The sequence below is a fragment of the Aquila chrysaetos genome, chromosome 12 (assembly GCF_900496995.4).
Source record: "Aquila chrysaetos chrysaetos chromosome 12, bAquChr1.4, whole genome shotgun sequence".
Taxonomy (NCBI): domain Eukaryota; kingdom Metazoa; phylum Chordata; class Aves; order Accipitriformes; family Accipitridae; genus Aquila; species Aquila chrysaetos.
The window spans coordinates 26,484,482-26,511,968 of record NC_044015.1 but is presented as its reverse complement, the minus strand read 5'-3'; the positions used below and the strand labels follow the sequence as shown (position 1 = coordinate 26,511,968).

Sequence of the window (27,487 nt, the reverse complement as noted above, 5' to 3'; positions counted from 1 at the left end):
CCTAGGGTAAGAAAAAATTCCTGACCTACAAGTTTTTAAAAGGATGTTATGAACCAGGGGGCTGGATTTGGCCCCCTTCAAACCAGAGGAAGACCCAAAGGTAGAGCACAGCAGACCAGCGCTCAACCCATACAGTGAGTTCTCCCTATTTCCTCCTCCACTGCAAGAAAGAGGGTGATGCAAGTTTGCTTCGTATATTCACTCTTGCTTTTGTGTTCAAAACAGAAAACCACCACCACCCCACCATGCACACATACTCTGCTATCACTTCTAATGAACCATTTTACCCACCTTCAAATATTTCTCTCTCAACCACATTCCCACCTCACTAGCTCACACTCACAACGAGCAACCGGCAAGGCTCAGAGCTGGCTGGCAATCTCATGAGACAGGCTCTCACAAGAATTTCCTGCTTCTGGTTCGGCCAGACATACTGCAACAACAGACGCTCTCGCAGTATTTTGGCACCTCCAGTCCTTGTTCAGGCCAAGACCCAAGAATGCAAGTGAAAAAAATACTTTTTAATTTTTAGAATTTTAAAGTAACTCAGCTCTTCTCTCTGCTGCCGTGGGTGTCTGGTTGGCGTCCATGCTAAAGGCTGCTTCCACTGAGATTAACTGCATTTGGAAACTACAGTGCTGAAGGTATCACCAAAAAATTTGCTTCCCAGAAAACAGCTTGGTAAGGCACCACCACAGTAGGGCGTCAGAGCAGTATACTCCAGAGAAGCAAGTGTTATGGAAAGAACAAACAACTGACCCTCCAAGTACACTGAATTAGGTTTTCCAGGAGTCCTGGGGTACTTCCAGCAAGTGTTTCTTTGAAGATAACCTAGCTGGTGAAAACTCTGCATAGGAGCCTCAGGCAAGACCTACAGACCTTTCATGCATGTTCCTAAAAGTGCAACTCATGACGGACTGAGGAAGCCAGAGTTTCCACGTTTCCTGGTCTCTTATACTGAATTACCATGTAAGCCTGCACTACAGCTGGACAAGGTCATTTCTCAGTGTGACTAATGTCTCAAAGTAAATACTTCAGATACTTCTAGGCTGCTACAGTCCACACCTGTACTTCAGGGAACATCTTTCTAGGCATCACTTCTGGGTCAATACAATTCCCACTAACAAATCAGCTTGGGAAAAAGCCTTGCTGGAAATTCAGAATTTGGGCCACATACAGATGCATTCAGACAAACCCCCTCTCCTCATGCCAGGTCTTACCTCGTAGGAGAGCCTGAACACATGCTCATGCTGCTGGCCTGAAGTAAGGACCATGCTGGATGCTGTGAAGGGTCTTGGCTCCTTTCAAGAGGGGTGACCCTCATTCTTCCAGTTTTTCACTGGAAATGCAGCTTCCTACGGCCTGTGCCGATACAAGCAGCAGTCATAGCTTAAGATACTTTCAAACACACCTTTCCTACCTCCTGCGTGCGATGGCACACTCCTCTGCCTCATGCTTAGCTTTCTTACAGCTGCAAAAGCAGGGGAAGTGGGGGCAAGAACACCTTTTGTGGAAAACAAAATCCCCAATCCTAGCATATAGGCAGCTTGAGTTTTAAGGATATGTTTAGAAACAGCAGCCCAAACTTCTCAGTACGAGTGCCTATAGCTGGGTTGGGCTCCTAAATCATGCATAGGCTCAAGAGAAAAGAGCCTGCCTTTCAGAGATGCTGAGCCTGTACTTCCCATTCAGGGCTTTGGCCAGGGGTCAGAGGACACATACCACTGTGTGAGCAGTTATTCAGGCATGTTAAAACACTTTAAAAAGATTCTGCTGCTGATCTCATCTACAGGAGTTATCACCTACACTGGTGTCTGTGCAGGGCTGGGGTTAATGCCTTGAACCAGACAGGGTACATGTGACAAGGAAAGCTGGTGTTGACGGCAGCCACCTCCTCATCCTCAGCAACTCTGGAGTACCTTCCCAAAAAGCTAAATGAGCATATCTATTTTCTACTAGGTATAAAGTGGCAAACCTACAGAAAATCTCACTACTAGAGCAGTCAACACATATGGGAGACATGTCAGATGCTTTATGCATCAACAACAAAGAGACAGCTTTCCCATCCCTGAAGGACCATGCAGAAAGCAAGGCACAAAGATTAAGCATTCTTTAAAGATCCATGCTCCACATGGATTTAGCTTGTTCTTAAAACTCATTGCAGGATATATTTAATATTGCTACATGCTGTATTTAATATTACTATGCATGCAATTTCTATTGTGCTATTAACCACACACTTTCATGGGCACCATACTACAATCTAAAATCTCCTAGTCAATATTTAAGGCTAAGAAACACTTTAAAGCTAAAGCCGTATCATCCTGACAAATGTTACATTACATCAGACTTTCCACTATTGAAAAACACGATCATGAGATCAGCTCAGAGAGATGGTAAGTAAGCAGACACAGGGCAGGAAAGAGTTTAAGTGCTTTAAACTAAGAAGACTGATTACAGGCTCTGCGTTAAGCACTGGCACCTTACAGGATTGAGCCCCAGCTACTTATATACTTGCGTCACAGGCACAAGCCTTAAAAGAAAAAAGTCCCCCTCCTTGAATCCTAACATAACATACAGAATTCACAGCAATTGCCTGTCTTTATCCTTTTACTCCTTCCTAGACTGAAACCATCAGCTAGATCTACATCCAGCTCCCCCACACTCCTCCCTGCTCCAGATCCCACCAGCTTCTGAGCAGGCAGCCAATGCTTGCACTTCTGACAGACACCTCTAGGCTGTTTCCCATACTGGATGCCTCCTGCTAGTACCAAGGCTGCAGTCCATTCCATGTGTTTGAATATTTAACATGACTGTCAATATCTATTTTGTAAGGCTAATAAAATTAAAATGGGTTTTCAGCACTTTTCATACCATTCCCAAGAAGTCCAGTTTGTTACCAGCACAGCACTTCATGGCAGATGTAGGTATGTGGTGAATCTGCTTTCAGGAATGCAAAACAGGGCACTATTTTTAGACATGGTCTCAGGATTTATATAAATCTGAATAAGACCTTACACACTGTTTTACTAGCAGCCCTTTGTTTATATTCCATCCCGGAGAAATACAAACCCATTTCTTGAAAAGTTTTGGGAATACTGCTGCGCGTTGGAGGACCGGCAGATCTTTAGGAGCTCCTGTTAGGCTTCTGGTTGTGTGCAGCAACCTTGTAAAGAGGGTAAGGAAACTAAGCAAAGTGGAAACTAGGTTAAAATTGGAGAAGCCTGGTGCAGAATTACAAGCAGTGCCTTTAGTCCTCAAGATGAAGCGCAAACAGAGCACATTTCAACTGTACAAAAGCTTTTGGCAGTTTCTGGTGGCTGCTGACATCTGTGCCAAGGTTCCCCTAAGGATGAAGAAATGAGAAAGATAAAGCCATGCTTGGGAAATATCAAAGCCAGGACATGAAACAGCAAGCCCCGGGAGGGACAGGACATGCTTGCAGCTAGCGGAAGGGACAGTCACAGCAGTATTTTCCCACTGGTACCACAAACCCAGCTGCTTTTGTCAGAGCCTGGATAGCAGTCACCCTTCTTTGCATTAGTTTTACCTTCCCTGGCATTTACTTTTGCTACTCTCCAGTCATCCTGCATGGCCAGGACACAGTGCCACAGCAATCCAGGCTGCAGGGGAGCCATGGCTCCAGCTCCTGGGTCAGGTAGACCCACTGGGAGTGTTACTGCAGCCAAGCGACAGGCACCAAAGCAAACAGAGATGCAGCACAAGAGCCCTTCTTCCCTGCCTGGCAGGCTGCAACACCTACAGGTCCCAGGCTCTCACAGCCCCTTTTTGATCAGGGCATCAGTGATGCCACGGGTCCACACCAGGCTTCCACGCAAAGGGCTGACGGCTGTGAGCACTTTGGGCAACACAGCCACAGAAGAGTGCTTACCATCCAACCCTGGCCACGCCAGTTCTAGTCCTGCTCCTGTAAAAGCTCTCTAGTCAGTTCTGCGTGATGCACGGCTGGTTTGATGCTCTTCTGGCAGAAATGGCTTTCAGGCTGCTCATGGCATTATCTCAGATAACAAGATGGATGCCACTGCTGGCAGCCTGCCATTCATCAAACCCACCTAGAATGTCTCCCGTGTCTGCCGTTTGCAGGCATAAAGAGACCAGCAGTTCTGCTTTGCAATTTTCAGCGAGTCAATTAGCTGTGAAGCAGGGGCATATGGGCCAAAAGAGCTTTTCCAAAAGGTCCCTTGTGCTCTGAAAATGAACAACTATTTCCTATCACCGATGCTGGTATTTTCAGGCTCACTCGATCTATATCAAGCTATTCAGGAAAAGCCTGTCCATCACATCCACAACACAAACTGGCAGGTTATCAGCTGCCATCAACTGCCCCATGACAACATAGATCGCAGGGCTCATGGGAGACCATCCTCCTCACGGCACCTTTCTGCAAAGGCTCTTCTAGGACACTGTCTTCCATAATGTTAAGCCTGGCTCTCAATATATCAAACCTCTGTATGCCAAGTATGCATTGCTAGGCCTTTCTAAGAATCATTTTGCAAAGCTTGGATGGCAATATGTTTTCACAGCTGATGTGGAAAAGCTAGAAACAACATTCCCCAATGAGAGATCTCTGCTTTACAAAGTGTGCACTGTTTCTTAGGGTTAATGACTTGCTAAGGGGGGAAGAAAAAAATCCTTTTATACTGTTGACATAAAATATCTCTGACTGTCTTAATGGTGAAATCGTTCAATTTTCTACTATCTGTGCTAGGATGAACATACTGAGGCAGGGAAGAAAAAATAAATCAACATCTAACCTCAGAGCACCCATTTCTGGTGCTAGTGATGGTCCATCTTACAGCATTGGACACCCTCATTAAGCCTGAACACAGATTCCCCTTGCCTGGTGGGACAGGAACACCCACAAGATCTCTGCAGGGTTAAGGCAGGGCAGCTGCCTCCCAAACGGCAGTCCTTGGACGACTCGTGACCTTCAGTATCACAGCAAGTGACTCATTATAATGAGTCTGCTAAACACCTATCAGTATTACAGCTTATTCATAATACATGAACAGCTTAAGTGGGTCACAGAGACCTGTATATCCAAGGAGCCTGACTCCAACAGTGGTCGGTACTGGCAGCTTAAGGAAAGAAAAACAGAAAGAGGACAAGTATAGAGTGCTGCTGTCTCCAGTATATTTTCCCCAGCTTATTGTAAGAGGCAGTGTACATATTTCTGGATAAAAGTGTTAAACAGCTATTGATGGATCTCTCTTTCATTAGTTGACGCCCAGCTGTACTTTTGGCCCCTGCAACATCCTGGCAATGAATCTGACAGTTCAGTTGTGCATTGCATGACAAAGTACTTCCTTCTGCTTGAACCTTCTGCCTGGGTACTTCTCTGGATGTCATCAAGTTTCATACTATCATTCCCAGTTCATTTTCTCTGCACCATTTGAGATATTGTAGAGCTCTCCTATTTCTCCCCTCCCCTGCCCAAAATAACTTTGAGCTGAAGCCATTTATCTAATTAGCGTCACTTCATACAGAAGCAGTCTTACACTGCAGCAAGGTCTTCTCATCCACTCCTACCTTTTCTGCTTACACTGCATTTCCAGGACGGGTAACTAGAACCTCACACAGCATTTCAGGCCCAGATGAATAATCAATTTAAGCCCAGTCAAAAAAATGGCCTTTCAGCAATACTGGAGGTATACAGCATTTAAACAAGTTTTGGAAATGCTCATGTAGAAGGGACTGTCCTAACCGAGAGCCCTGTGGTCAAGGCAAGCTGGTTGTTTTACTGTCTGACAATGAGGTCACATCCCAGAACAAGAGGAGGATTAACAGAAACACTTGCTTTAAGGGTCATAAAAATAAGACATTGCTGTATGGCACTATTGAAGCTCCATTTCACATGGATTGGAGTTTCACAGTTGGACTTGCTAGCACCAGTGAAGACATGGCATCCAGCACAATGCTTAAAGTGCTGACAAAGGCTCTCCCCTACATCAGACTGTCAGGTCACCTCCCACCCCTTGTCTTCATACCAGCTTTGACAGCATGCCTCCTCTACCTCAACTTCAGTCCTGACTACTTTTCCTGCATTGGTGGGGTTTTACCTTTCAGGTAGTTTCCTCCCTTAAAACCAGTTCAGATCAGTCAAAAGGATCAAGAATTTTTGGACGAAGATCAGTATGGCCAACAGCAGAGTAGTATCTGCCCGATTTCTTCTAGAAACTGCACTAAAACCAGTTGTTCTTTGCACACATTTTGAGCTGCTGCGGCCAGGAGGCATGTGGAAGAGGGTCTATCACAACCCTGTGCCTCCTTGTCCTCTAACATCCTCTACTCTAGGAAAGCACCACATTTGAAAGTTTCTGAATACACATGGCTACAGGAGTCACCCCATATCACCTTCCAAAAAGCAGGCAAACTTGTAGATGACTTCAGCGTTCCCTGGAAAAATACAGGTATCCAATTCATATCATCCTCCATCAGTATCTATTGGTTATATCAGTTTCTATTTGCCTCTTAACAGCACTGCTTGCTTCAGCTCTTTCTACCACACTTTGCTAGCACAGGCACTAGTATTCCCATCAGAAGCTTGAAACAGATACCGAGCCATGAACTAGTGCATTGAACTTCAGTGAATACCTAGTGACTAGCAATAGCCACACCACCTCTCCTCTGTACAGTGTTGGAAGAGCATGAGATACTTGAGATTCATCACTCAGTAGAAGTTTTAAGCGCAGTGATGAAAGGCACACTTAGGTATCTGGGTAGGTGAAACTCTCCAAAGCACTTGTACTGTTTGCAAAATTAACTCCTGTAGGACTGGTAAATGTCTCTCACCTTTACAGAGAGGCATGGTCTGGATTTTACTGCTAAACATTTAAAGTCTTTTAAAGAACATAGTTTGGTATTTCTGGACAGCAGGCCAAAAACTAGCTCCATCTCTAAAACACCTGCCTTTCTAGCTTGGGTTTGCATGGAGATGACCATCACCATGGCTGCTGGTCTGTGACTCAAAGGACATTGACCATACCAAAGTGCAGAGACATATGCACAAGCAGGATTCTTGTCCTGTATGATCACCCTTTCTATGAGGTATGGGATTCAGCTTCCCTGACAGCTCTTACATTAAGCCTCAGAAAAAGAAAAGAGAAATCCAAAATCAATCACAACTCTGCCAATAGTGTCCAATTATGTGGCAATCTTGTTTCAGTTTGCTTCAGTGGCCAGTTGGGACTAAGCTGATACAGACAATTTCATCTCGCCAGAGAACTTCGGCTGGCATCCAGAGACAGACATGGATAGCCAGTTCCTTTACTATTAACATACATAAACGTTCCAGAAACAAATTATCACAATTATTTTTTAAAGATAGCGCCAAATACTGAATCACTACTGAAATTAAAATGAGTTCTGCAAGTCTTGAACAAGCTGTTTTTGAAATACTTGTTTGGTTTTGCTATTGACTCAAAATGACAGAAAAACAGCATATTACAGTGTGGTCAGCTGACTTGTATGTGATCAGTGGCCCTGGATAAATGCAAGACCTGACTCGGGTACCTCTCAGCCATAAAACATTTCATTTAATTTTTCCTTCAAGAAAAATTCCTAATACTGCTCAAAAAAAGGCAGCAAGAAAAGATATTGTGACCCGATACTGTGGGCGCATCATTTATCTTCACCCTAGAACTGTGACTGCCCAGATCTGATACCAAGAGTGAAGCTCTCTCACACCATAAACTTGATCACTTAGACATATGCTCCTGTAAAAAAAAAAACACCTTTTTTTTTTAAAAAAAAAAAAGGCAATTAATGATCAGTAATTACTGACAGTACTTTTTTTTCTTGGTAGGAACACATTCTCTGCAGCCACCAACCTCTGCAAGCCTGCCATAAGCAATAACTTCTACACAGATGTCTCTATGTACTGGGATAACTTATGGGTAATGAAGACTCTGCTTTGTATAGGTGACTTGTGTTTCAGGTCAGATATTTAAAAATCAGGTCCACATTTTTGATCCAGGAGACTTTTGACAAAGACAAGAAATTCTCTGAAAACTGAATGATACAGAAGCATAGACACTGTTTGCATAGGCTAATCTGAGCTGCTAAACTCACAAAATACTGAGTATGAGTGGAGTATTGCAAGTTAAAGCTTGCTATATGGTCACTTCCCACAGCATCCTCAGTGGAGTCATGCTGTGTCTGCAGCCAAAGTCGAGTACCTGTTCCAGAGTCATTCCAGAGAAATCGGCAAGGGAAGAACAACCAGTAATATTGATAGAAATTAAACTCTGCTTATTTTAATTAAAAAAAAAAAATAAAAAAAAAATCAGTGTTTTGACCAGTCATGCTTGCTGAAGATTTGCATGCCCTAGTCACCTCACCACAAGGGACAACTGGAGGCAGTGAGTTTAAGGACACAACTGGCCTTGTTGATCAAATGTAGTTTTGGGAGAAACAGTAACAAACCAGAGGTTCTTGCCTCTGCCACATTTATGTTTCTACATCAGAAGTATGTATGTTTTACAACGAATCAGCCTGTCCACTCCCAGAGCTGAGACTCATGTTCTTGAATTAGCATCATGGAATCACATTGGTTTATATGCAGCATTAGGAGTTTTGTGTAAAATAATCAGGACCCTAGAACTGCAGGAAGCTTGGCAAGATGCAGCATTGGGGCAACAAGTGAGCACAATGAACTTGGCACCAGAACATGGAAAGTACTGTTCTTATGAAGCCAACCACAGAAGGGCCTGCAAAGAAACACAAACATTTAAAAGATAATGGGAATAAAAGATTAAGGAATATCTGTTCCACTGGGTTATATAAATAGCTAGACAAATAACGTTGCATAAAAACATGAAACATGTCTCTTCCTAGGAAGTGAAGGAGCTTGAAATGAGCATCATACATCTTGTCTCAAGACAGAGTGCTTTACGACAAAAACTCCATATCAGCTAAAAGACCTGGCATCACTCTGCTCAGAGGAAATGCCAGATTGCTATATAAACCTGTAATGCATTTGCTACTGAACAGTTTAGTGGAAAGGGAAATTAATCAAGTTTTGAGAACTTTAATGAAGTGACAGACAGGCAGCTCCACACACTATTACCAGCAAACACCTGTGCTTACCCTCAACCACAGCCCCGCAGAGGTGCTGTCAGAGGTGTGCCCTGCCAGTGGAGATGCCATCCCAGCTCCCGTTTTTCCCATGGGAAGTACAGTACAGCCCTGCAGCACTACAGCCCACGGTCTGCACAGGAGCATGGGGGGCAGGGCACATCAGGATCCTGGCTCAGGGGGACCAGTACACAGAGGCTATGGGAGGCCAATATGGAGACATGGAAGGCAAGAGAGAGGCCCAGGTGGAGAGACATGGGACTGGAGGTGAGTGGGAGGCAGAAGAGGGAAAATGAAGATATATGCTTCTTCTGCGCATGTGTGTGTCCTGGCACAGTGCTGGGAGCAGCTGCTGCTTGTGCCGTTGGTACAGCATGGGAAATCTCAGCTGGGGAATTCGGTTTCCATACCAGAGCATCTCAGAGGCCAACAGGCAGAAGCAGAGCACACAGGAGCTCTTCTGCATCACAGTGTACTGGTTTCAGCTGGGAGAGAGTTAATTTTCTTCTTAGTAGCTGGTACAGTGCTGTGTTTTGGATTTAGTGTAAGAATAATGTTGATAACACACTGATGTTATAGTTGTTGCTAAGTAGCACTTATCCTAATTTAAGGATTTTTCAGTTTCCCATGCTCTACCAGCAAGCAGGTGTACAAGAAGCTGGGAGAGAACATGGCCAGGACAGCTGACCCGAACTAGCCAAAGGGATATTCCATACCATAGAACGTCATGCTCAGTATATAAACTGGGGGGAGTTGGCCAGGAGGGGCAGATCACTGCTCAGGCATCAGTCAGCAGGTGATGAGAAATTGCATTGTGCATCACTTGGGTTTTGGGGGGGGGTATTTCCCTCTTTTTCTTATATTCCTTTTCATTACATTTATTATTATTTCTTATTATTATTATATTTTAGTTATTAAACCATTCTTATCTCAACCTACGAGTTTTACTTTTTTTTTTTCCCCCCCCCAATTCTCCTCCCCATCCCACTGGGAAAGGGGAGGAGTGAGTGAGCAGCTGTGTGGTACTCAGTTGCTGGCTGGGGTTAAACCACAATACACATGCTCCGCTCCACCACTCTCCAGAGATGCTGTCAGATCCCATAATGAGCAAGACAGCACTGCAGTTTGCATACCAACCCTCTCTTTTGCAGCGAGTGTAGGGTGTTGCAGGCTTCCAAACAAAAAAAACCAACCAACAAACACCCCGCACAACTATAAGGCAACATATACTACATATGTTACGAACCCACCTTTGAATCCCAAAACCAAAATCTGGCTGTGACTGTGGTAAACTAGTTTTTACAATGCTTTTAAGTGAGGCAGTTGCCAAAGAAATAGATTTAGGTTCAATTTGGAAGTCTGGGCAGAAATCTCTTCAGGAAGGAGCAGGGTAGCTCCAAGCCACATAGGTAAGAGCAGCAGAAAAGGCTCTTTTCACTTTTTTGAGGAAATGCTTACAGTTATTTGGAACCTTTAACCACTTAGCATTTGCACTGAACCGTAAGCTCACCAAGGGCTATTTATCACAGCTAAAGGAACAGTGATTAACAAGGTACAAAAGCTGACATCAGGCTTGCACAATAATAATCAGTGTCCACAGGAGATTAAAAACCAGGCATTTAATTTGGGTTCTGCCTTTTTTTAATCTTCTGGTCAGCAACTTGGATATTCCTGAGAAACTTGACATTGCAATTTAATAACAAGGTCTAAATATTGCCTCTGCTAGAAAAGCATGAAACCCAAGTTGCTCCTAGACTGTCCTTAAAGATTGTTTTACAGTTCTATAGATAGAAACCAATTACAATGAATACAGTCCACTTATATTGATCTGACTAGAAGCTACTTCCTAACATTTTCATTAAATCTGTGATCACAGAAGCAAAACTGAAAATGAAAAAGTACAGTTCTTGGCATAGCCAATTTGCCCAAAGTGTCAGCCCTACTAAAATAGGGTCAGAGCTACATCAACAATGAACTTTAAGACCGAAGAACCACCTACCCAAACCATGAGGCAGCACTCAAACTGCAAAGCAGATGGAAGGGGCAGAGCCACAGAAACAAATCAAACTGCTTTTGAAATAGTCTGCTTTAGGAGGCTAAAACATCCCTTCTCATGTCTACTGATACTACCATTACATAGGCTCCTGACACAGGTCTACCTGATACTGTCCAAAGGATTGGTTTTTAAACTTCTCAATACTGTTTAAAAGCAAACTTAAGTACTGTTTAAGAATCTTTTCTCCTTCACTGGGTGCTTTTCAGATAATTTATATGTTAATACCAAAAACACTGAAAATGAAAGCTAATGAAAGATACTAAAGAAAAACACTGATGCAGATTCTGACAAGAGTTACTTCATTGCCTTCAATACCCCATGATGGGCATCACCCGTTTGCTCCTGGAAAAAACTTCCAGTTGACATACACTTTGTGGAAGATCATTACATTTGGTTCTACCAATTATATGCTCTGCAAAAGACAACGAAAACTCACATTAAAAAGGTACACATCTTATCTGAAGTCTGACTGGTACTTCTCAACTTGTTTTCAGTTATACTGAAAACAACACACTGACAACATCTTGCACACTTTCAGTCTAATTTTGAGGTTAGATTGAGAAGATGGTGAAAAGGACAGGCTAAAGGAGCACGTATATGGCTCAGTGTAGGATGAGAAAGGTATTCAAGAAAAAACAATCTGACAAGAGGGTGGAAAGGTACCTAGTGCCATTCCTCATTTTTGTCAACCTTCATGTAAAGCTTTTGCCCGTGTTTACTCACCTGCTGTTTTAAGCACTAAGCAATGACACAGTGGTAACCTCTGTGCTTTCTATCATAAGCTTTCTAGGCAGAACACCAAAGTTAGCCTAACATCAAGGGTAAAGCACAATAAGGACATGCAAAGGGGTCAGTGCAAATGTACGAGACCTCCACAATTTGTTATGACAGTTTAAAGAACTATGAATTATTTAAAGTGGTAATAAAATGTTTAATCTCTTGCCTCTCTAGTGATCAGCAAGTGCTAATCCTCCATGGAAATGAGACAGATCTTTGCCAGTTGTGCAGAGAGATGCTGGTTTAAGTGATTAGTCAGCAAATACACATTCTTTTGTACTAGCATGTGCTATAAAACAAAATAAAAAAACCATAATCTAATTAGGCTCAGGAGCTAGCAGAGCCTTGAATCTGTTTCTCCTGAACCTAGCTTTTCTATTACTTTGCAATAGACATAATTATCCTACAGAACTGCCTAGGTCTACAGAGAGAGTGGAGGAAGTGTCTAGCATTTAGCAGTAGCTATGTAGTATTACCTCAGTCTACGCAATATATACATAACTTACTAAACTCTTGTGTTCTATTTTCTCAGCAGCCTCCACCAGCTGGCCTGAGAACCATTCCTGCAAGCAATAAGCTGCAGCTGAGACTGCAGCCCAGTACAGGGTGCAAGCTCTACTTCATATATGGCTGCACAGCCCTGCAGTAGCTGTACAGGGTGGGAGGGAGGTAGCAGCTGAGGGTGCTCAGCACTGAAAAGTACATTACCTGGCCCAGCACAGCTAGAAGCTCCACAGAAGCATTGCTGTGGACAAAGCCCTGCCACCTGGCAAGCAGATTTGGGAAGAGGTACCCAGAGATGCTCAAAAGGCAATTAGGAGGCTTCTCCCACACTTGCTGAGAGGATGGGATTTGACAAACACTCCTTCGCTGCTCATCCCCCATCCTCACTGCTGAAGGACTCTCTACCCTCCCACACCACAGGAATGGAGCCCGTCAAGTTGTCCCCAGCGGTTCTTGGGGCAGTGGGGAATAACAATACTCTTGGGTGGAAGTTTCCTCTTGACAACGAAGGAAGGAACCACAGTAATCTCTTCTGCAGCAGCTCCTGAAGCTTTCCCAGCACCAGCTATTCTCCCTTCCCTATGCAGCAGCTGAGAAGAGGCCAGGTCACCATGGGTGCATTTTGCTGAGCTTTTGGGTTTCCATCTGTCTGCATAAGCACAGAAATGGTGGAAATGCTGGTTTGTGCTACCCCACGCACATTAAGACAACTTAGGCAGTAAGAGCAATGTGCTGATGAGGGCTCTTCTCAGCAACTAACCCTGTTGTATTCAGAAGGTGACGTGAAGAGTTTATACTAGGGGAATAAACAATTGAGAACATACTGCTGGAACAAAAGGTGCTGGAACTGGCAATGTGATCAGCGATCACAACATTTCCATTGGAGTTACTCAACTTGAACATCAAGCACACTGGTGACTGCACACAGCTAAACAAAACACCAGCTTATCCACCCTAGCAATCTACCACTGGCTTACTTCAAAAGCCTCTACCTTTCTGCCAAATCCAAAACTCCCCAGAAACTATGAATTTTAAAATAAGTTCAGAAGATGATAACACAGAAACATAATGCCTTGAAATAAGTCTGACTCTTGCAAGCAAATCATTAAACGCATGACTAATTTTTCTACTTTACTAAAAAAATACTGGGCTCTTTCCCAGTACTGACTGAACATGACCAAATATAATTCAACTCTTTTTTTCTCCCTACAATAACTTGGAGCAAGAACAGACATAACCTCAGATTTTATTTTGTTTTGTTCCAGACAGACAACCAGTAAAGAATCCAATGGTGCTGGAGGGGTAAGCAATAGTATCTATAAAGCCTGAAAGCTCAATCAATGCTATTACAAACTACTGCAGAAATTTGCCTGCTGTGTACAGTGTTACAGTAATTGATGACAAGCCTTCTTAATAAGCAGTCTAGTCAGTCAAAGAACATGCTGCATCAGTTCTTAAATACTGCATTATAGGTTTTCAGCAGCATGAAGCAGGGGAGATGGAGACAGTGCTGCTCAGTTCATGCACCTGGCAGACAGTTTATCAGGAGGCACAATGCACCTGAAATAGCACTTCTCCAGCTGTGTATTCAGCCAGGCTGTTGTCTTTGGGATGCACTTTGGCAGCCCCCTGTGCCCTTCAACTTTGACTGGTCTGATCAGGCTTCAGAGCCTGACCTACCACACGCCTCTTCGTGGGTTTCCTGGACACAAGCCCTCCATCTTGTAATTCCCTGCAGAAATGGTATCCTACAGTCCTGTTTCCCTCATCCCTTCCTTCCTCCACTGCTGCTGCCTGCTCTGAAGAGAAGTCTGTTAAACAGTTAAGAGATCAGGGAGACAAGGCTGGCTGAGTCCTGCCTTACCAGGAGGTTCAGGTCAGGAGTGCATGCTCAGGAGTTGGGCTTTATGTTAACTGCGTTAAGCCAAGCGTACACCAACTGTACTGCTAAAATATTAATGGGTTTGCACTTACGTTACATAAAAAGAATAAGAGATTGCACTTTGAGAAACTGGTGCTGTCCGCAGACTGCATCCACCCTCTTTCCCTCTCTGTCACCCGGTTGGCCATATGAGTGACAATGCGCTACAAGAGTCTTGGTTCACTTTCATACCAGGCTGACCAAGACAGCTGAGGTAGGAGTACAGTCTTTCAGAAGCTGCATGAAGAAACTGGTTTCACAAGGCTTCATCCTTCTGATTTTCTAGCAGTGGATCCATCAGACCGGAAGCAATCCAGATTTAATGACTGTCCCCTGTCTCGACAGCAAACATTGCATGGCAGTTCAGCTGACAAATGCTTGACTCCATGTACCCTAACATACAACTGGTTTCATGCTCACAGAATAATTCAGGTTGGAAGGCACCTCAGGAGGTTTCTACGCCAACCTCCCAACTCAAGGCAAGGCCAGCTATGAGAACAGACCAGGTTGCTCACGGCTTTATCCAGCTGGGTCTTGAAAACCTCCAAGGATGATGACTGCACAGCTTCCCTAGGCCCTTGTTCCACTGCTTGGCTGTCCCCACCGAAAAGCCTTCTCCTTATATGCCATTAAAACCTCATGCTTCAATCTGTTTCTGTCATCTCTTGCCTTTCTGCCACACAACCAAACAGCCTGGCTCCATGTTCTTGATAAGATGCGGTCTGCGAGTTCCAAGTCAAGAGGGTAATCACTTCCCTCAGTCTACTGGTTCTGCTCTTGTTAATACAACCCAGGAACCTACTGGCCACCTTTACCACAGGGACACGCTGCTGGCTCACGGCCACTGTGCTGCCCACCAGACCCCCCCAGGGGTTTTTCTGCAGAGCTGTCCCCCACCCACTCAGTCCCACCTAAGGATCCTTCCCTCCCTGAGGCAGGACTTTGCACTTGTCCCTTTTCAACTCCATAAGGTCCCCACGGGTCAGCCCCTTCCTTCAGCCTTGCGAGGTCCCTCTGAACAGCAGCCCGGACCTCACGGGTATTGCCTCTCACCCTTGCCCCCCTCAGCCCAGTTTGGGGCCGTTCACAGTTCAGTACAGATGTCCCCATCTCCTCCAGGTCACCTATAAAGACATTTAACAGGGCAGATGCTGGGACAGACCCTGCAGCAACTTCACTTGCCACCAGCCTCCAGGACCTATCTCAATGGGGAATTCACAGACTGAATAGAAACCTCAGAAAAAGACCTTGGGAGGCTGCCAACAGCCACCCACCAGGATGAACAGAAGGGTCAGGAACAGGCGCTGGGCTCCCTCAGCTCAGGGCGGCCACAGGCCTCAGTGCCCGGACTGCCTGAGCACCTACAGCTGGTACCTCCAGAACCAGGGCTGGAGGCAGCGAGAGCAGAGCAGCTCTGGCTACAATAGGAAACACCCTCTCGGGAAGCTACAAGAAACACTGGTGCTTCTTAGGGGGGCTCTTTATGAAAGCAAGGTTATCACAGAAGTTTGCCAAGACGTCCAAGGCCCATGCCAAGCTCTCCACCACAGCAGGCAAAGCTCTGGGCGGAGTAGTTATGTACACATTTCTGCTTTCTAAAGCCTTGACCATCTTACTGTTTTCAAGATGACATCCTGGTTGCTAACTACTCAAACAAAGCAGACTCACTAGCTAAACACAACCAACTTGGTCACCATGCTGGGGAGGGGAGGCTGCCCCAGGGGATGCCTGGGAGGAGAGAGGGACCAGGAACCGTCAGGCATGATCCTGCAGAAACGAGCATCTTCTCCCCCTCTCCACAAAGCACTGCTGTAATGACGTTCCCAGGAGGAAGAACTGTTGTAAATAATTAAGAATAACATGTTCAGACAAGCACTACACTGCAGTGTCATGCATTGTTATAGTTTTAAGAGGATGCTTGTTCAATTATTTTTTCTTTTTTACTTCACAGAAAACTCATGGGAGGGATTGCTCCATCATTCAAGAAAACTAATAAGGTTCAAATTATGCTTCAAAGCTTTTTCTCTCTCCTCTTGATTCATGACTCTGCCTGGACAAGCCACCCAGAGAAAGTAGTAAATCTGTTATGGTGTTTCTAGTAAAAATTTACCATGTTCAGGCTTTATTTCCAATCACTTCTGAACTACTACTTCATGCAAAATAGGGAACGCTGATCAATAAGAAACCTGGTCTGAGGGCCAGCAGGCACGGGTTAAGCAAAAAAACCCCCAGAACATAAACAGATTTTGTATTATTCTCAAACTGACAATAAACTGTGTAATACAATGATAAATTGTTACCATATGCATCCCCTGCAGCACAATTCTTTCTAATTTTTGTGGATGCTGGGAAATAACATCTAATTATGGTTTAAAAAAATTTAACATATTTAGGATTACAAAAGTAAATGTGACATCTTGCAGTTTTTGTTAAAAGAAAAAAAGCGTTGCTTTACCTGATTGGTACTTATAACAGGCAAGATGCAACTAATTTGGTACTTAATTTGCTGGTTTTAACCCCAGGAAAGGGCTAATGCTGTCAGATACTCACACCCGACACTGTTTTGCTCAAGGGTCCAGCAAACCCCTTCTCTCCACCTTGCACATCACTAACTCTCCTCCATTACTCCTGCACCCTTGGGTTATGTGTCTTTGTCCACTACCTTTGCTGAGCCAGAACTAGAGACACTGAAGGAAGGAGGAAGAGAAAGTAACCTGCTTCTTTGTAGACAGTAAAGAGTACCCCACATCCTTTGCTTCCTTACTTCATGCTTTTTAATTTCCTTATGGCACCTCAAATGGTACAGCAAATAGTTACAGCCACTCTCACATTCAGCTTTGCTGCCGTCTCTTGTAATTCATTGTGCATTGGCACAATTTGAGACATCAAAATGAAAAAAAAACCATATAGAGCCACAGCCGATTCCCTCACACACACGCACTTGTGAATTTGCACAATTCCCCTTTGGGAGAAATATGCCAGTTACTGAATTTGCATGAAGTGCAAATTCAGTAACTGGCATATTTCTCCCAAAGGCAAAATTGTGCAAATGGCAGCAGGAGTCACATAGCTACATACCAGCAAGTCATGGGAAGGACCAGTGAAAACTTACTTGGTCTCTGGCTGAGAAACAGCTGCTTCTGAGAGCAGCATGTGGCAAACACACTTTACTCTCATGCTGTCACCTTTAAGAGCATTCAGATGTGCTTCAAAGAGTAAATACACATGGGTATACACAAGGAAGTGCACATGTACAAGATGTGTGCAGTACCTCAGACTGCTACATTGTTGGACAAAATTCAAGTAAACTTCATAATTGCTAAAAGAAGGGCACTATATCAAAAAGAGCAAGTGGAGACACTTATCCATTGCAATCAGTGGCTAAGAGCAGCTCCTAGTATACTACAGCTAGTGGCCCAGCCCCATGCCCCAGGCACAACAATACATGCTTGTGGATCACAAGATGAGCTATGGTACCCCAGAGAGGATGAGAAATGGAAGAAGTGTGAAGAAGGTTACATTAGGACACAGGAAGACAGGTTGCCATTGTAGTAGTTTTGCAGCTTCAAACAGCGTAAGGTTTGTTTAATTTGCTACTGAACTCGTTGAGGAGATAACTGGGTGGCACTTCAATGCATGCACTGCCTGATGAACTAGTTTATGAATGGGCTGAGCATGTTATAAGAGTCCTCAGAATGTCTGAAGTGAGGCGACTGCGCATCCTTCGCACCTCTCTGACGGGACCGCACACGTCCCCCGTACATCCACACACCCTGAGCCCACCGGGCCTGCAGCGGGTGCACAGAGAAGGTGACATCAGGTTCAAGGGCGTTCAGGCTAACAGGGAGTACACCAAAACAAAAACCAGCTCTTGCGCGAAGGCCCGCAGGTACAATTACCGTAGGCATCAGTAATGCACTACCTGGAACAGAGCTCAAGTTGAACATGTTATGAAAACGGGGTTTGGACCGAGCAGTGCTGCAGCACGGACACAAACCTGCACAACGGACCGGCGATCCGTCCCGCAGGACCGAGCCGGCCAAGTTCGCACCGAGCGGGAGCCCGCACGCCCCAGAAAGGATGAGTCATAGTTTTTACACCGTCCACTTGTTTTCAGGAGCAGAACACCGCTCTCCCATAAAGCCCCGGCGCAGCCGGGCGCCGCGGCACCGGGCGCTGCCAGCCGGAGCGGCGGCTGGAGGCCGGGCACGAGCCGCCGCCCGGGGCCGGCCGCGCCGGTCCCGCCGAGGAGGGCGGCTGCTCCGCGAGCGATCCTCGCCGCCGCCGCTGCCCCCCCCCGCCCCGCTCCCGCCGGGGCGGGCCCGGGGCCACGCCCGACGGCGCGGCCGCCCCGAGCCCACCTGCGCGCCGCGGGCATCGCTGCCCCGGCCCGGCCCCCACCGTACCTCCTTCCTGCGGCTGGGCGCGCCCGGGCGGGTGACGAGCGCCGTCTCCTCGCAGACCACGGCCGCGTCCTCCACGAAGGCGCAGTCGGGGAGGCTCTCGTCGGCCGGCAGCTCCAGCACCTGCAGCCCCAGCTTGCCCCGCAGCACGCCCACGTACAGCTGATGCTCCCGCTCCGCGCGGGCGAAGTCAACCTCGGGGCCCGGGGCGCGGCGCAGCGCCTGCCGGCACAGCGACTCGGGCAGCGCCCGCACCACGGCGTGCGTGCAGCGCCCGAAGGCGGCGGAGCCGCCGCCCAGCCCGGCCATGCTGCGCGGCGGGGACGGCGGGGCGCGGAGGAGAGAGGGAGGGACGGGCGGCCGCGACCGCCGCCGCCGGCCCTGGCAGCTGATAAAGCGCCGCCCGCGGCCCGGCCGCGCCCCATTGGCTCCCCACCAGGCATATTTCCATGGGGCCGCCGCCAAGCGCGCTCCCATTGGCTGGCGGCGGCGGCCGGGCCGCGCCATTGGCCGCCCCCCCGCAGGGAGCCGCTTACCTGTGCGGCGGGCGGGAGCGGCGGCGCCGGCCGCTCGGCCCTGAGAGGATGGGGGCGAGCCCCGGGGCCGGGGCGATCCCCTCAGGGGCGGCGCGGCCCGGTCCGGCCGGGGAGAGGCGGTGGGGGCCTCGACCCTCCATGGCGCGGCCCCGGCGCTTGCCCCGGGCCTTGCCCCGGGGCTGGGGGGCCGAGGCTGCCCGTGCCTGCCGTGGGGCCCCAGTACCACAACGGGCCTTGAGGGGCAGCGCGGTTTCACATCGTAATCTCACGTAGTTACGTATGAACACATAACTATGCTGACAGAATTCAAACACCTGCGTCCCCCTGCATTTCTACGCTCGCTCAAGCTGGGTGTGGGCAGGGGGGAAGGCTGCTTACCCCTCCTGCCCGAGGATACGTTGGGCGGGCTGGCTGCCTGCGTGCCCTTTGTGGCCGCCTGCTGCTTCGCCAGCAGCGGAGCGAGAGGCCAGACAGTTTATCCGTGTGGCCAAGGGAAGAATATCCCGTGACGAAGGCAGTTCCAAATACAAATCCAAAGGAAATAAGCCCAGCCGCTTCCTAATCCCTCCTCATGGCTTTCCTCAGGGCCACTCACCAGCAGAGCATGCCTACCTTCTGCCACTCTGCGCTGTCAAAGTTTCCGCCATTGTGGGGTAGAAGGGACTCCAGTGTTTTTGCTCCACTTCTGCCTCAGGGACTGAAACGATGAGCATTTTCCGCCCTTTCCCCTAAAAGAAACCCTTACTTCCCCATTTCATTTTCCCCGGGTGTTATCCTGACTTGAGGTTATCCTGGATGAGGGCCAGCCGTTTCCAGCGCACACCTCTGGCTTCCAGGCAGGAGGCGAATGAAGCTTTGGGTCAGACCTCGCACCATGGGCGACAGCTGCTCCTGCTGCCACCCTCCCAGGTACCTCCGAGGTCTCTCCTCTCCGGAGCAGACAGTAAGAGAGAAGGAATATGAATTTTCCTTCCAGCTCTTCTTTTACTGGCAAGGCTCTTTCAAGTGTCCCTCTGGTCACAGAGGGAACCCACTAGCACAGCTCCGTGTTCCCCCTTTGGTGCTCAGACAAAACCAGGGCATCTGCCTTGGCCACGTTGTCACAGACATCGGGACACATTCAGCATTTGGGAATATGGTTAGGGAATAGCATGAAGGAAATATCAAAGCGTGTTTCCAAAATGGCAGCTGACTAGATTTTCATCTGCATTTCCCACACGTTCTCCAAATATCCTGTAAAGGCTACCTTTACTTAATGTGCATAGGTGCAGTTGTTTGAATAACTGTCATTCACTGAATAATGTGCAAATATTATTCTCCTTAAACAAATGGACACATAATTGAGTTGCTATCATGTAGGACATTTCAAATTCATAGAAACCACTACAAATGGTATTACAGCATCTCTTGTATAATGTGTGATCCTTCCACAGTCGTTAAAGCCTATTTTTACTTATTACAGATTTGGGATATGGCCATTGACACGCGTTGGTTTGCTTTTTGTTAGCGTGACTTTTAGTCAGAAGAAAAAGTGCTACTATCCTTCCGTAACTTAAAAAAATGTCCAGGGTTCCTATATGAAAAGGTATTGAAAATAGTTGTTCTCGCAGCCAGTGAACCAGAAAGTTCTAGTCAATACAGATTTTTCTGACATCCATGAATACCATAAACAATGACGATTTTTAGATCTCACTGAGATTACAGGAATATGAGATATGAGGTGATGCCACACAGTCATCTTGTACACACATGATACGCTAGGACAGTGAGGTTTGTCCCCGAGGCATTGTCACCGGCTGAGGTTGACCTCAGGTGGCCACGGCTGCTCCCTGGGAGCTGGCCAGGTATCCCTTCTGACAGCTTCTCAGTACCTTTCTGCATTATGGGAGACAAGGCTGGACGAAGGAGGATCTCTTCATGAGATGCAGTGGTATGACATAGTGGTATGCTACGAATACATTGTGTTTTGGAAATACAAAACATTAGCTATTTAGACAAGGTTACAGGGGTAACGACTACCGTAAAAAAAAAAAAAAAAAGTCCTCTTTATTTCCAAAAATGTATAAAATGGTACAGTTTAAATACAAATGAAGATGTGTTTGCTGATTGTGATTGTTCTATTATTTATGTTGAACAGAAAGGCATCATTAACGACCTAGGAACAGATGCACCCAGAGTAAAATTGTGCATATTTATAATAAGATTAACAAAATATCAGTTTACTCACAAATTAACATTACATAATAGAATGTCTTCACACAGTCTTGCTGGAGTCATGTTAAAATTCATCATATGCAGTAATACAAAATGGGTCAGCTACAGTCATCGACATAGTATTTATTGTCTACCTTGCTCTACATCCAGTATTTTCCTGTAATTTTGTCCTGCTGGAGAGACCAGTGTAAAAGAGCAAAGCTGCCCTCCAGCAAAGAAAAAAGCTGTGTCACACTATGGAATTCATGCAGAATGATGAAAACTATGCTTGTAACAGAAGATGGACTGCAGACTGCTTAAGCAGTATCACAGAAAGATGTATTTAGAGAGGAGAAAATGCTTCATACAGAAAAGGATGCAAATCCAGGTGTTTTGTGACTGACACTACACAGAGTCATCTGCTGGCAGTGACAGTGAGAAGAAAATTGCTTTGCAAAATGTACTTGAGGATGCATATGTGAATAGCGCATTTGCTTTCAGAAGAAAGGAATAGAAATTGAAACAGGAGATATGGTTTAAAAGTTATGACAGAAAAGTCATCGATACACAGACTGAAATTTCATCCATTTGACAAAATCACTAGCAGCATATTGATAAGTTGGCGGGGGTTTTTACAGCTATGACTTGAGAACAGTGTACAGCTATGTAAAAAGCTGCCACAAAGATGAAGGGAGTAATTTCTACAAGGTAGAAGGCAAGCAACGGACTTAAATTATTGCAAGGAAAACTATGGAAAACTTTCTATCAATAAGGAGCAGAGAAAAAGATTGGGAAGAATGTGCAGCCTCTATACCAGGTGGGTTTAAGAAGAATTTAAAGAAATATCTGCCAGGAGCAGAAAGCCAGAGCTGGGGAAGAAGGATGGATGAGGAGAGGTCCCTTCCAGTCCTATGATTCTATTACCATTTTCCCACCGACAATTATTGTTTTAGTGAAAATAGCTACGTAATGATGAGTCTAACATCCCCAGTAGCAAATGCGCAACCTTTATGTGCACCACTAGGTGACTGAAGGTCACAGCTGGTCACTGCCGTTGAACAGCTTGTGTGACCATGACAAAGGAGAATTTGGACCACAGCTGAATACAAACGCATACCACACAGGCTGATTGCTCGGGCGTGCTAGATGGCTGCAAAGTTTGAACACACTTCCCATCGCTTGCAGATGCTGAAACAACACCGCTGGCTCTAAAGCCTTAATGGACATCTCTCACACTATTAATGAAATGCTACTTGAAACCTGAGACCCTGAAAAGCCAGGACAAGACAGCAACTGAGCCATTCAGTCACCAGCATGTCCTGTTATGGTGATGGGAATCTGCACCAGAAAGATGGACAGACACTGAATGTCACTTTATAAAAGGAATACAGGTTTAAGTGATTTCTTCAGAAAACCATGCAACTACTGCACAGCCAAATGCCATTACTAATAGAGGCAAACACTGCTCTGCAGGAAAAGCTCCCATTACGATCAATGGGTCATTCTCTTAGGAAAGGTACAGGATCAGGTCTTCCTCACAGCCATAGAAGAGAAAAATGTTAATTCAATTGTGCTTTAGATACATGAAAAGCGACTCAGAAGGGGTTTTCACCCAGATAGTTGACAGAAGTTTTCAATTTCTGCTCTAGTACTGTAATACAAAAACCCACAGTGATTCACTGAAACAGTATTTTTACTAGATAATTGTCTGGGCTCCTCATTTAGAGGAGCTAAAGACATTAGGCAACAAGTCACTTCACCCCACTGCATGGAGAAGCTCCTGAGTATTTTTTCATTTTCCAAATGCTGAGCGGATTTAGATTGCCATCTATTCTTTATGTAACAGATCACTCCTGGAAGAGGAGACCAACCTCTTCTGGATGGTGTAAATCAACAGTGCATCTGCCAGCTTGTAGAGAAATCCTTTTGGGGAGCAGCATTTTCCCTTGCCTGAGTTGAACCCGAGCTATCTCACAGAGTCTTACCAGGGTCAGATTAATTCTATATATAGCTGGTTCAGGGGAAACACAATATTTGTTTTGTCTGCTATGGGATAATGAACTGGGCGTTTTCTCAGCTGGCATTTTGCATCCTCCGGAGAAGGAGGAATTCCCATGAGCTGACAGCTACACAGTTGTTGGGAGACAAAACTGTCAAAGGGTGATTCTTTAAAAGGCAGCTTTGGCACCATTGTTGCCATGACACATGGCACCAAGGAGCCTGGACAACGTGCAGAGGCGCAGGGCATTCCTCACATTTATAGTCTTCCCACATGATTTGTTACAATAGGTTGCACTAGTACAACCAGGATCAACTTTTGGGTTTACTTGGCTGAGCAAACAGATCATAGGGGACAGACCTGCAGGACTCTGACTATTTACCTCCTGTGTTCCTATTTCCTCACCTTCACCATGCCTTATGTCCATTTTTGCCCTTCTTTCTCTGCAGGGGAAAAGTCACTTATTAAATTTTAAAAAAAGCATGGGTTAGTTACCATAGGTTCATAGGTCATAGATGACCACAACTGAAAAATAAGATTAGTACTCTGTGGAAATTTATGCTGAATTACAATAGTTGACATCTCTCTTACAGAAAAGAACAGAAAGACACCATTTGTTTCCCTGATGGACATACTTCCCAGAAATGTGGCAGAAATACTACGCCAGCCAGGAGAGAAAGAGGAGACAGGGCTAGGATAAGTGGTTTGTAAATTGTCCTTGTTGTGGCTGCCCTGGAAAAATTAGACAGACTTTTCCTGCTATCAGACAGCATTTTTAATAAAGTATGCTATTTTATCAGCTTGGCAAGAAAGCATCAGCTCCAGCAGTAAAAGGGGGGGGGGTGGCTCATGCCATTCACACTTACACAGCTATTGTTCAATGGGTCTTATGACTCCAAAACCAGCTGCTGTGAGGTGCTGCAGGTGCCCCCAAGGGCAGCAGAAAAAGGCTGCCTGAGGGAAGGGTGGGATAAAGTCTTTGTTAAATTATGGCTGCTAAACTGGACTGCACTGATACAAGAGGAATAATGCACATGCTGGTTTTTTTTCCCCTTCAACTCTTCTACCAAAACTATACATTTATTCCCTAAAAAAGTAAAAGCTTAAAAATGCTGATTGATGCAGGTTAATATGTTTTAAAGGACCCAAGCCCTTCGCAATGTAACTTGAATTGCTTTTTAGTGTTTATCCTAAGCCTCCATTTCCCTTTTCTATGGAGCCAGCTGACCAGTTGGCAGCACCCCCCACAGGTGTGGCAGGCTGTCCTTCCCTTTCATTGCCTGAAAAGCCCTTGCAAACTCAGCAGTAAGATGCAATGACATTTGGCTGTAGCATTTCTTGTTTTTCTTTGTTCGCATTTCCCATTCCTTCCAGGACTCAGCTGCCCAAGAATGAACTCCCAGCCTTTCTTATCACTTCGGCATCTTTTGCCTTGATTTGTACATGCTTGGTGCGTTTTTGGTGTTGACTTGGTCAATAACTTGCAGATTCAACTATGAAACTGTATATTTACATGAAACTTCTTAAAGGGGAATTAGATTTTGTATCCACAAGAAAGAGAATATGGGGAGAGAGAGAGAGACACACACACACGCACATCTTTATATGTATATGTATGCACACGAGTCAACAGCTTTGTGGTTTCCCTTGTGTGCCTGCAAAAGGCAAGCAGTTCTTTTGCCAGCTTCCTTGGCACTAAGATTAGTACTAGAGACAAATAGACAGATTAATACATCTCAAATCAAGCTAAGAAAGTGAAAGATTTCCAATAGGCTTTTTTACTGAGTTTATTAATATGCTGTCCTAAGTGTCAGAGCTATAAAACATGAAAAGATACACAGATTAGCTTTAGTATTAATGTATCCAGGCTGGTGGCAATAACTCTTGCTGCAATTCATCACAGAATAGACATGAAATGATCTCTTCTTCAGAGGGAAATGCTCAATAGCTGTTTGCCCCTCCATGGGGAACAACGGGTAGGTGCTTCCACAGGAAGCAGGTAGTACACAGGGAGTGACACAAGTGATCAGTTTGTTCCACTTAAATTTGTGCTGTTCCTTACCACTTAACCAAGAGGTTTCTGGATGCCTCTAACTCACCAGCTGAAAAAGAATGGAGAAATGGAGCAGTTAAGGTGTAGTTCAGAAAGGACGGAACTCCTACTCCCCACAATTTCCCTGACAAGTAGTGCCACCGCATACGATGACAACCAGAGGCAGCACAGAGGGCACTGCCTTCAGTAGATAAACCAGCAGGAGATGAGGCACCCTTGATACCACCTAACATTTGATTCTGAGGGAATGCTGAGCTGAAGCATCTATGGGACTTCAAGGTCTGTTTTCCGAACGTCAGTAAGAAGATCAGAGTCTATCTCTTGTCCAATTAAAAAATCTCAAAGCACAACTTCTGCCTGACTTATCCTCTGCATCTGTTGATAAGAATTTGTCTCCATTGTGTTTGTAACTGCCTTTCAAGTACTCATAGGTTGCTATTATTTCCTTCTTAGCCTTCTCTTTTCCAAACCAAACAAGCCTAACTGCCTAAATCTCTCCTTCCATGCCATGTGCTTCAGACCCCTAATTACCTTGGCAGTCCTCTGCAGGGCAATCTCCAGTTTCTCAATCTCTCTCTTGACCAGGGAGTACCAGACTGGACACAGTATTCCAGATATGGCCTCACCAATATCAAGCACAGGGGGATAATAATTCCTCTCAGTTTCCTGGCCATAATTGTCCTAGTGCAGCCCAATATACTATTTACATATTCAGAGACTGTGAACCTGGAGCCCACAGTAACCCTTAGATCCTATTCAGCAGGGCTCCTGGTCGGCTGGTTTCTATTTTGTACAGATCCACCCATTTCAAATCTCTGCAGTTCTTCTTGTTGCCCTTCATGAAGTTGCTGTTAGCCCAGTGCTCATGTTGCACAGGGTCCATCTGAACTCTCCCACAGATCGGCACAACTCAAAATGAAGATTTCCACCTCAGCATGTTCCAAACACAAAGAGCAAAAAGGTAGATCAAACAGAATTACTGCTGTTAAAAACAACGGCAACCTTCTATACATAATACAAACCTTCCTATCCTTTCACTTGATTAGCAGGAATTCGACCAAAAATCAGCTCCTCCTGTTTAGTTCTATGGAAATCACACGCCTGTATTCAGCTTCAGGGAACTATGCCTAGTTACACCAGTAAAAGATCTCATTCACCTTTTCTTGTGCTGTCTTGAAACTAATGGTTACAACTCTTTTTTTCCCCAAAAGTCCTGAGGACTTGTGATGACCTGTAAATTACTATTTGCTATATGCTGCAGATATTCTGCACTGATGCTCACACTTCTGTCTGATCTGTTGATATTTCAGAATCTCTATCCTTCTACATTTGATAGCAACTTAATATTTTGTGGAAATCCAACTGCTTTAATTTTACGTAGACACACAAACACTGCCAGCCACATTATTGGAAAGGAATGAATGTTGTCTTAATAAACTGCTAGGAGAAGTCAGTTCACATAGTGAATATGCTTGCCAATAGCTTTGCTGACCACATAAATTCACTTCTGTTTGAAATGTGTTTGTGAAATCAAGTGAAGAGGACCGGTTATGCCTTTCACAATATAACTGCAAAGACAAAATCAGCACTGAAAGCAGATAGCTCATATTGATTTCTCTGAAAGCAGTAACAGAAAAGTGTCTATTTCATGCATTTTGGCAGTTCTACTCCTTACTGCTATAAATACATACAGACTAGTGCCACAAAATGCTCATATTCTTATTCCATTCAGGATCAGAGAAGAAATACCATATGGTAATGAGCACAGTAAGTGGGGATAGAAGAAATTTTACTGTGTATCTAGATAAAATATAATTATTTAATGATTATGGTCGTAGTTTTACAGGATAGCTAGATCTAAAGTATAATTATCTGCTCACTTTAACAGGTGCGTTAATGGCAGGAATGGAACTATATACTTATTTATTCCTTTCAGTTACAAGTAATTT

At 45.3% G+C, this 27,487-nt stretch overlaps 2 protein-coding genes across 2 annotated transcripts in view; both read right to left on the bottom strand.

Annotated features, from left to right (window-relative positions):
* The window catches only part of DDAH1 (dimethylarginine dimethylaminohydrolase 1), a 66,093-nt gene extending 46,907 nt beyond the window's left edge, over window positions 1-19,186 (bottom strand). Inside the window, exon 1 of the mRNA XM_030032422.2 lies at window positions 18,761-19,186. Coding sequence (XP_029888282.1) covers window positions 18,761-19,066 — 306 coding nt within the window. The 5' untranslated portion in view covers window positions 19,067-19,186. The remainder of the gene's footprint in view (window positions 1-18,760) is intronic.
* Window positions 19,187-21,562: 2,376 nt separating this feature from the next.
* The window catches only part of ZNHIT6 (zinc finger HIT-type containing 6), an 87,559-nt gene continuing 81,634 nt past the window's right edge, over window positions 21,563-27,487 (bottom strand). Inside the window, exon 11 of the mRNA XM_041127737.1 lies at window positions 21,563-25,587. Coding sequence (XP_040983671.1) covers window positions 25,544-25,587 — 44 coding nt within the window. The 3' untranslated portion in view covers window positions 21,563-25,543. The remainder of the gene's footprint in view (window positions 25,588-27,487) is intronic.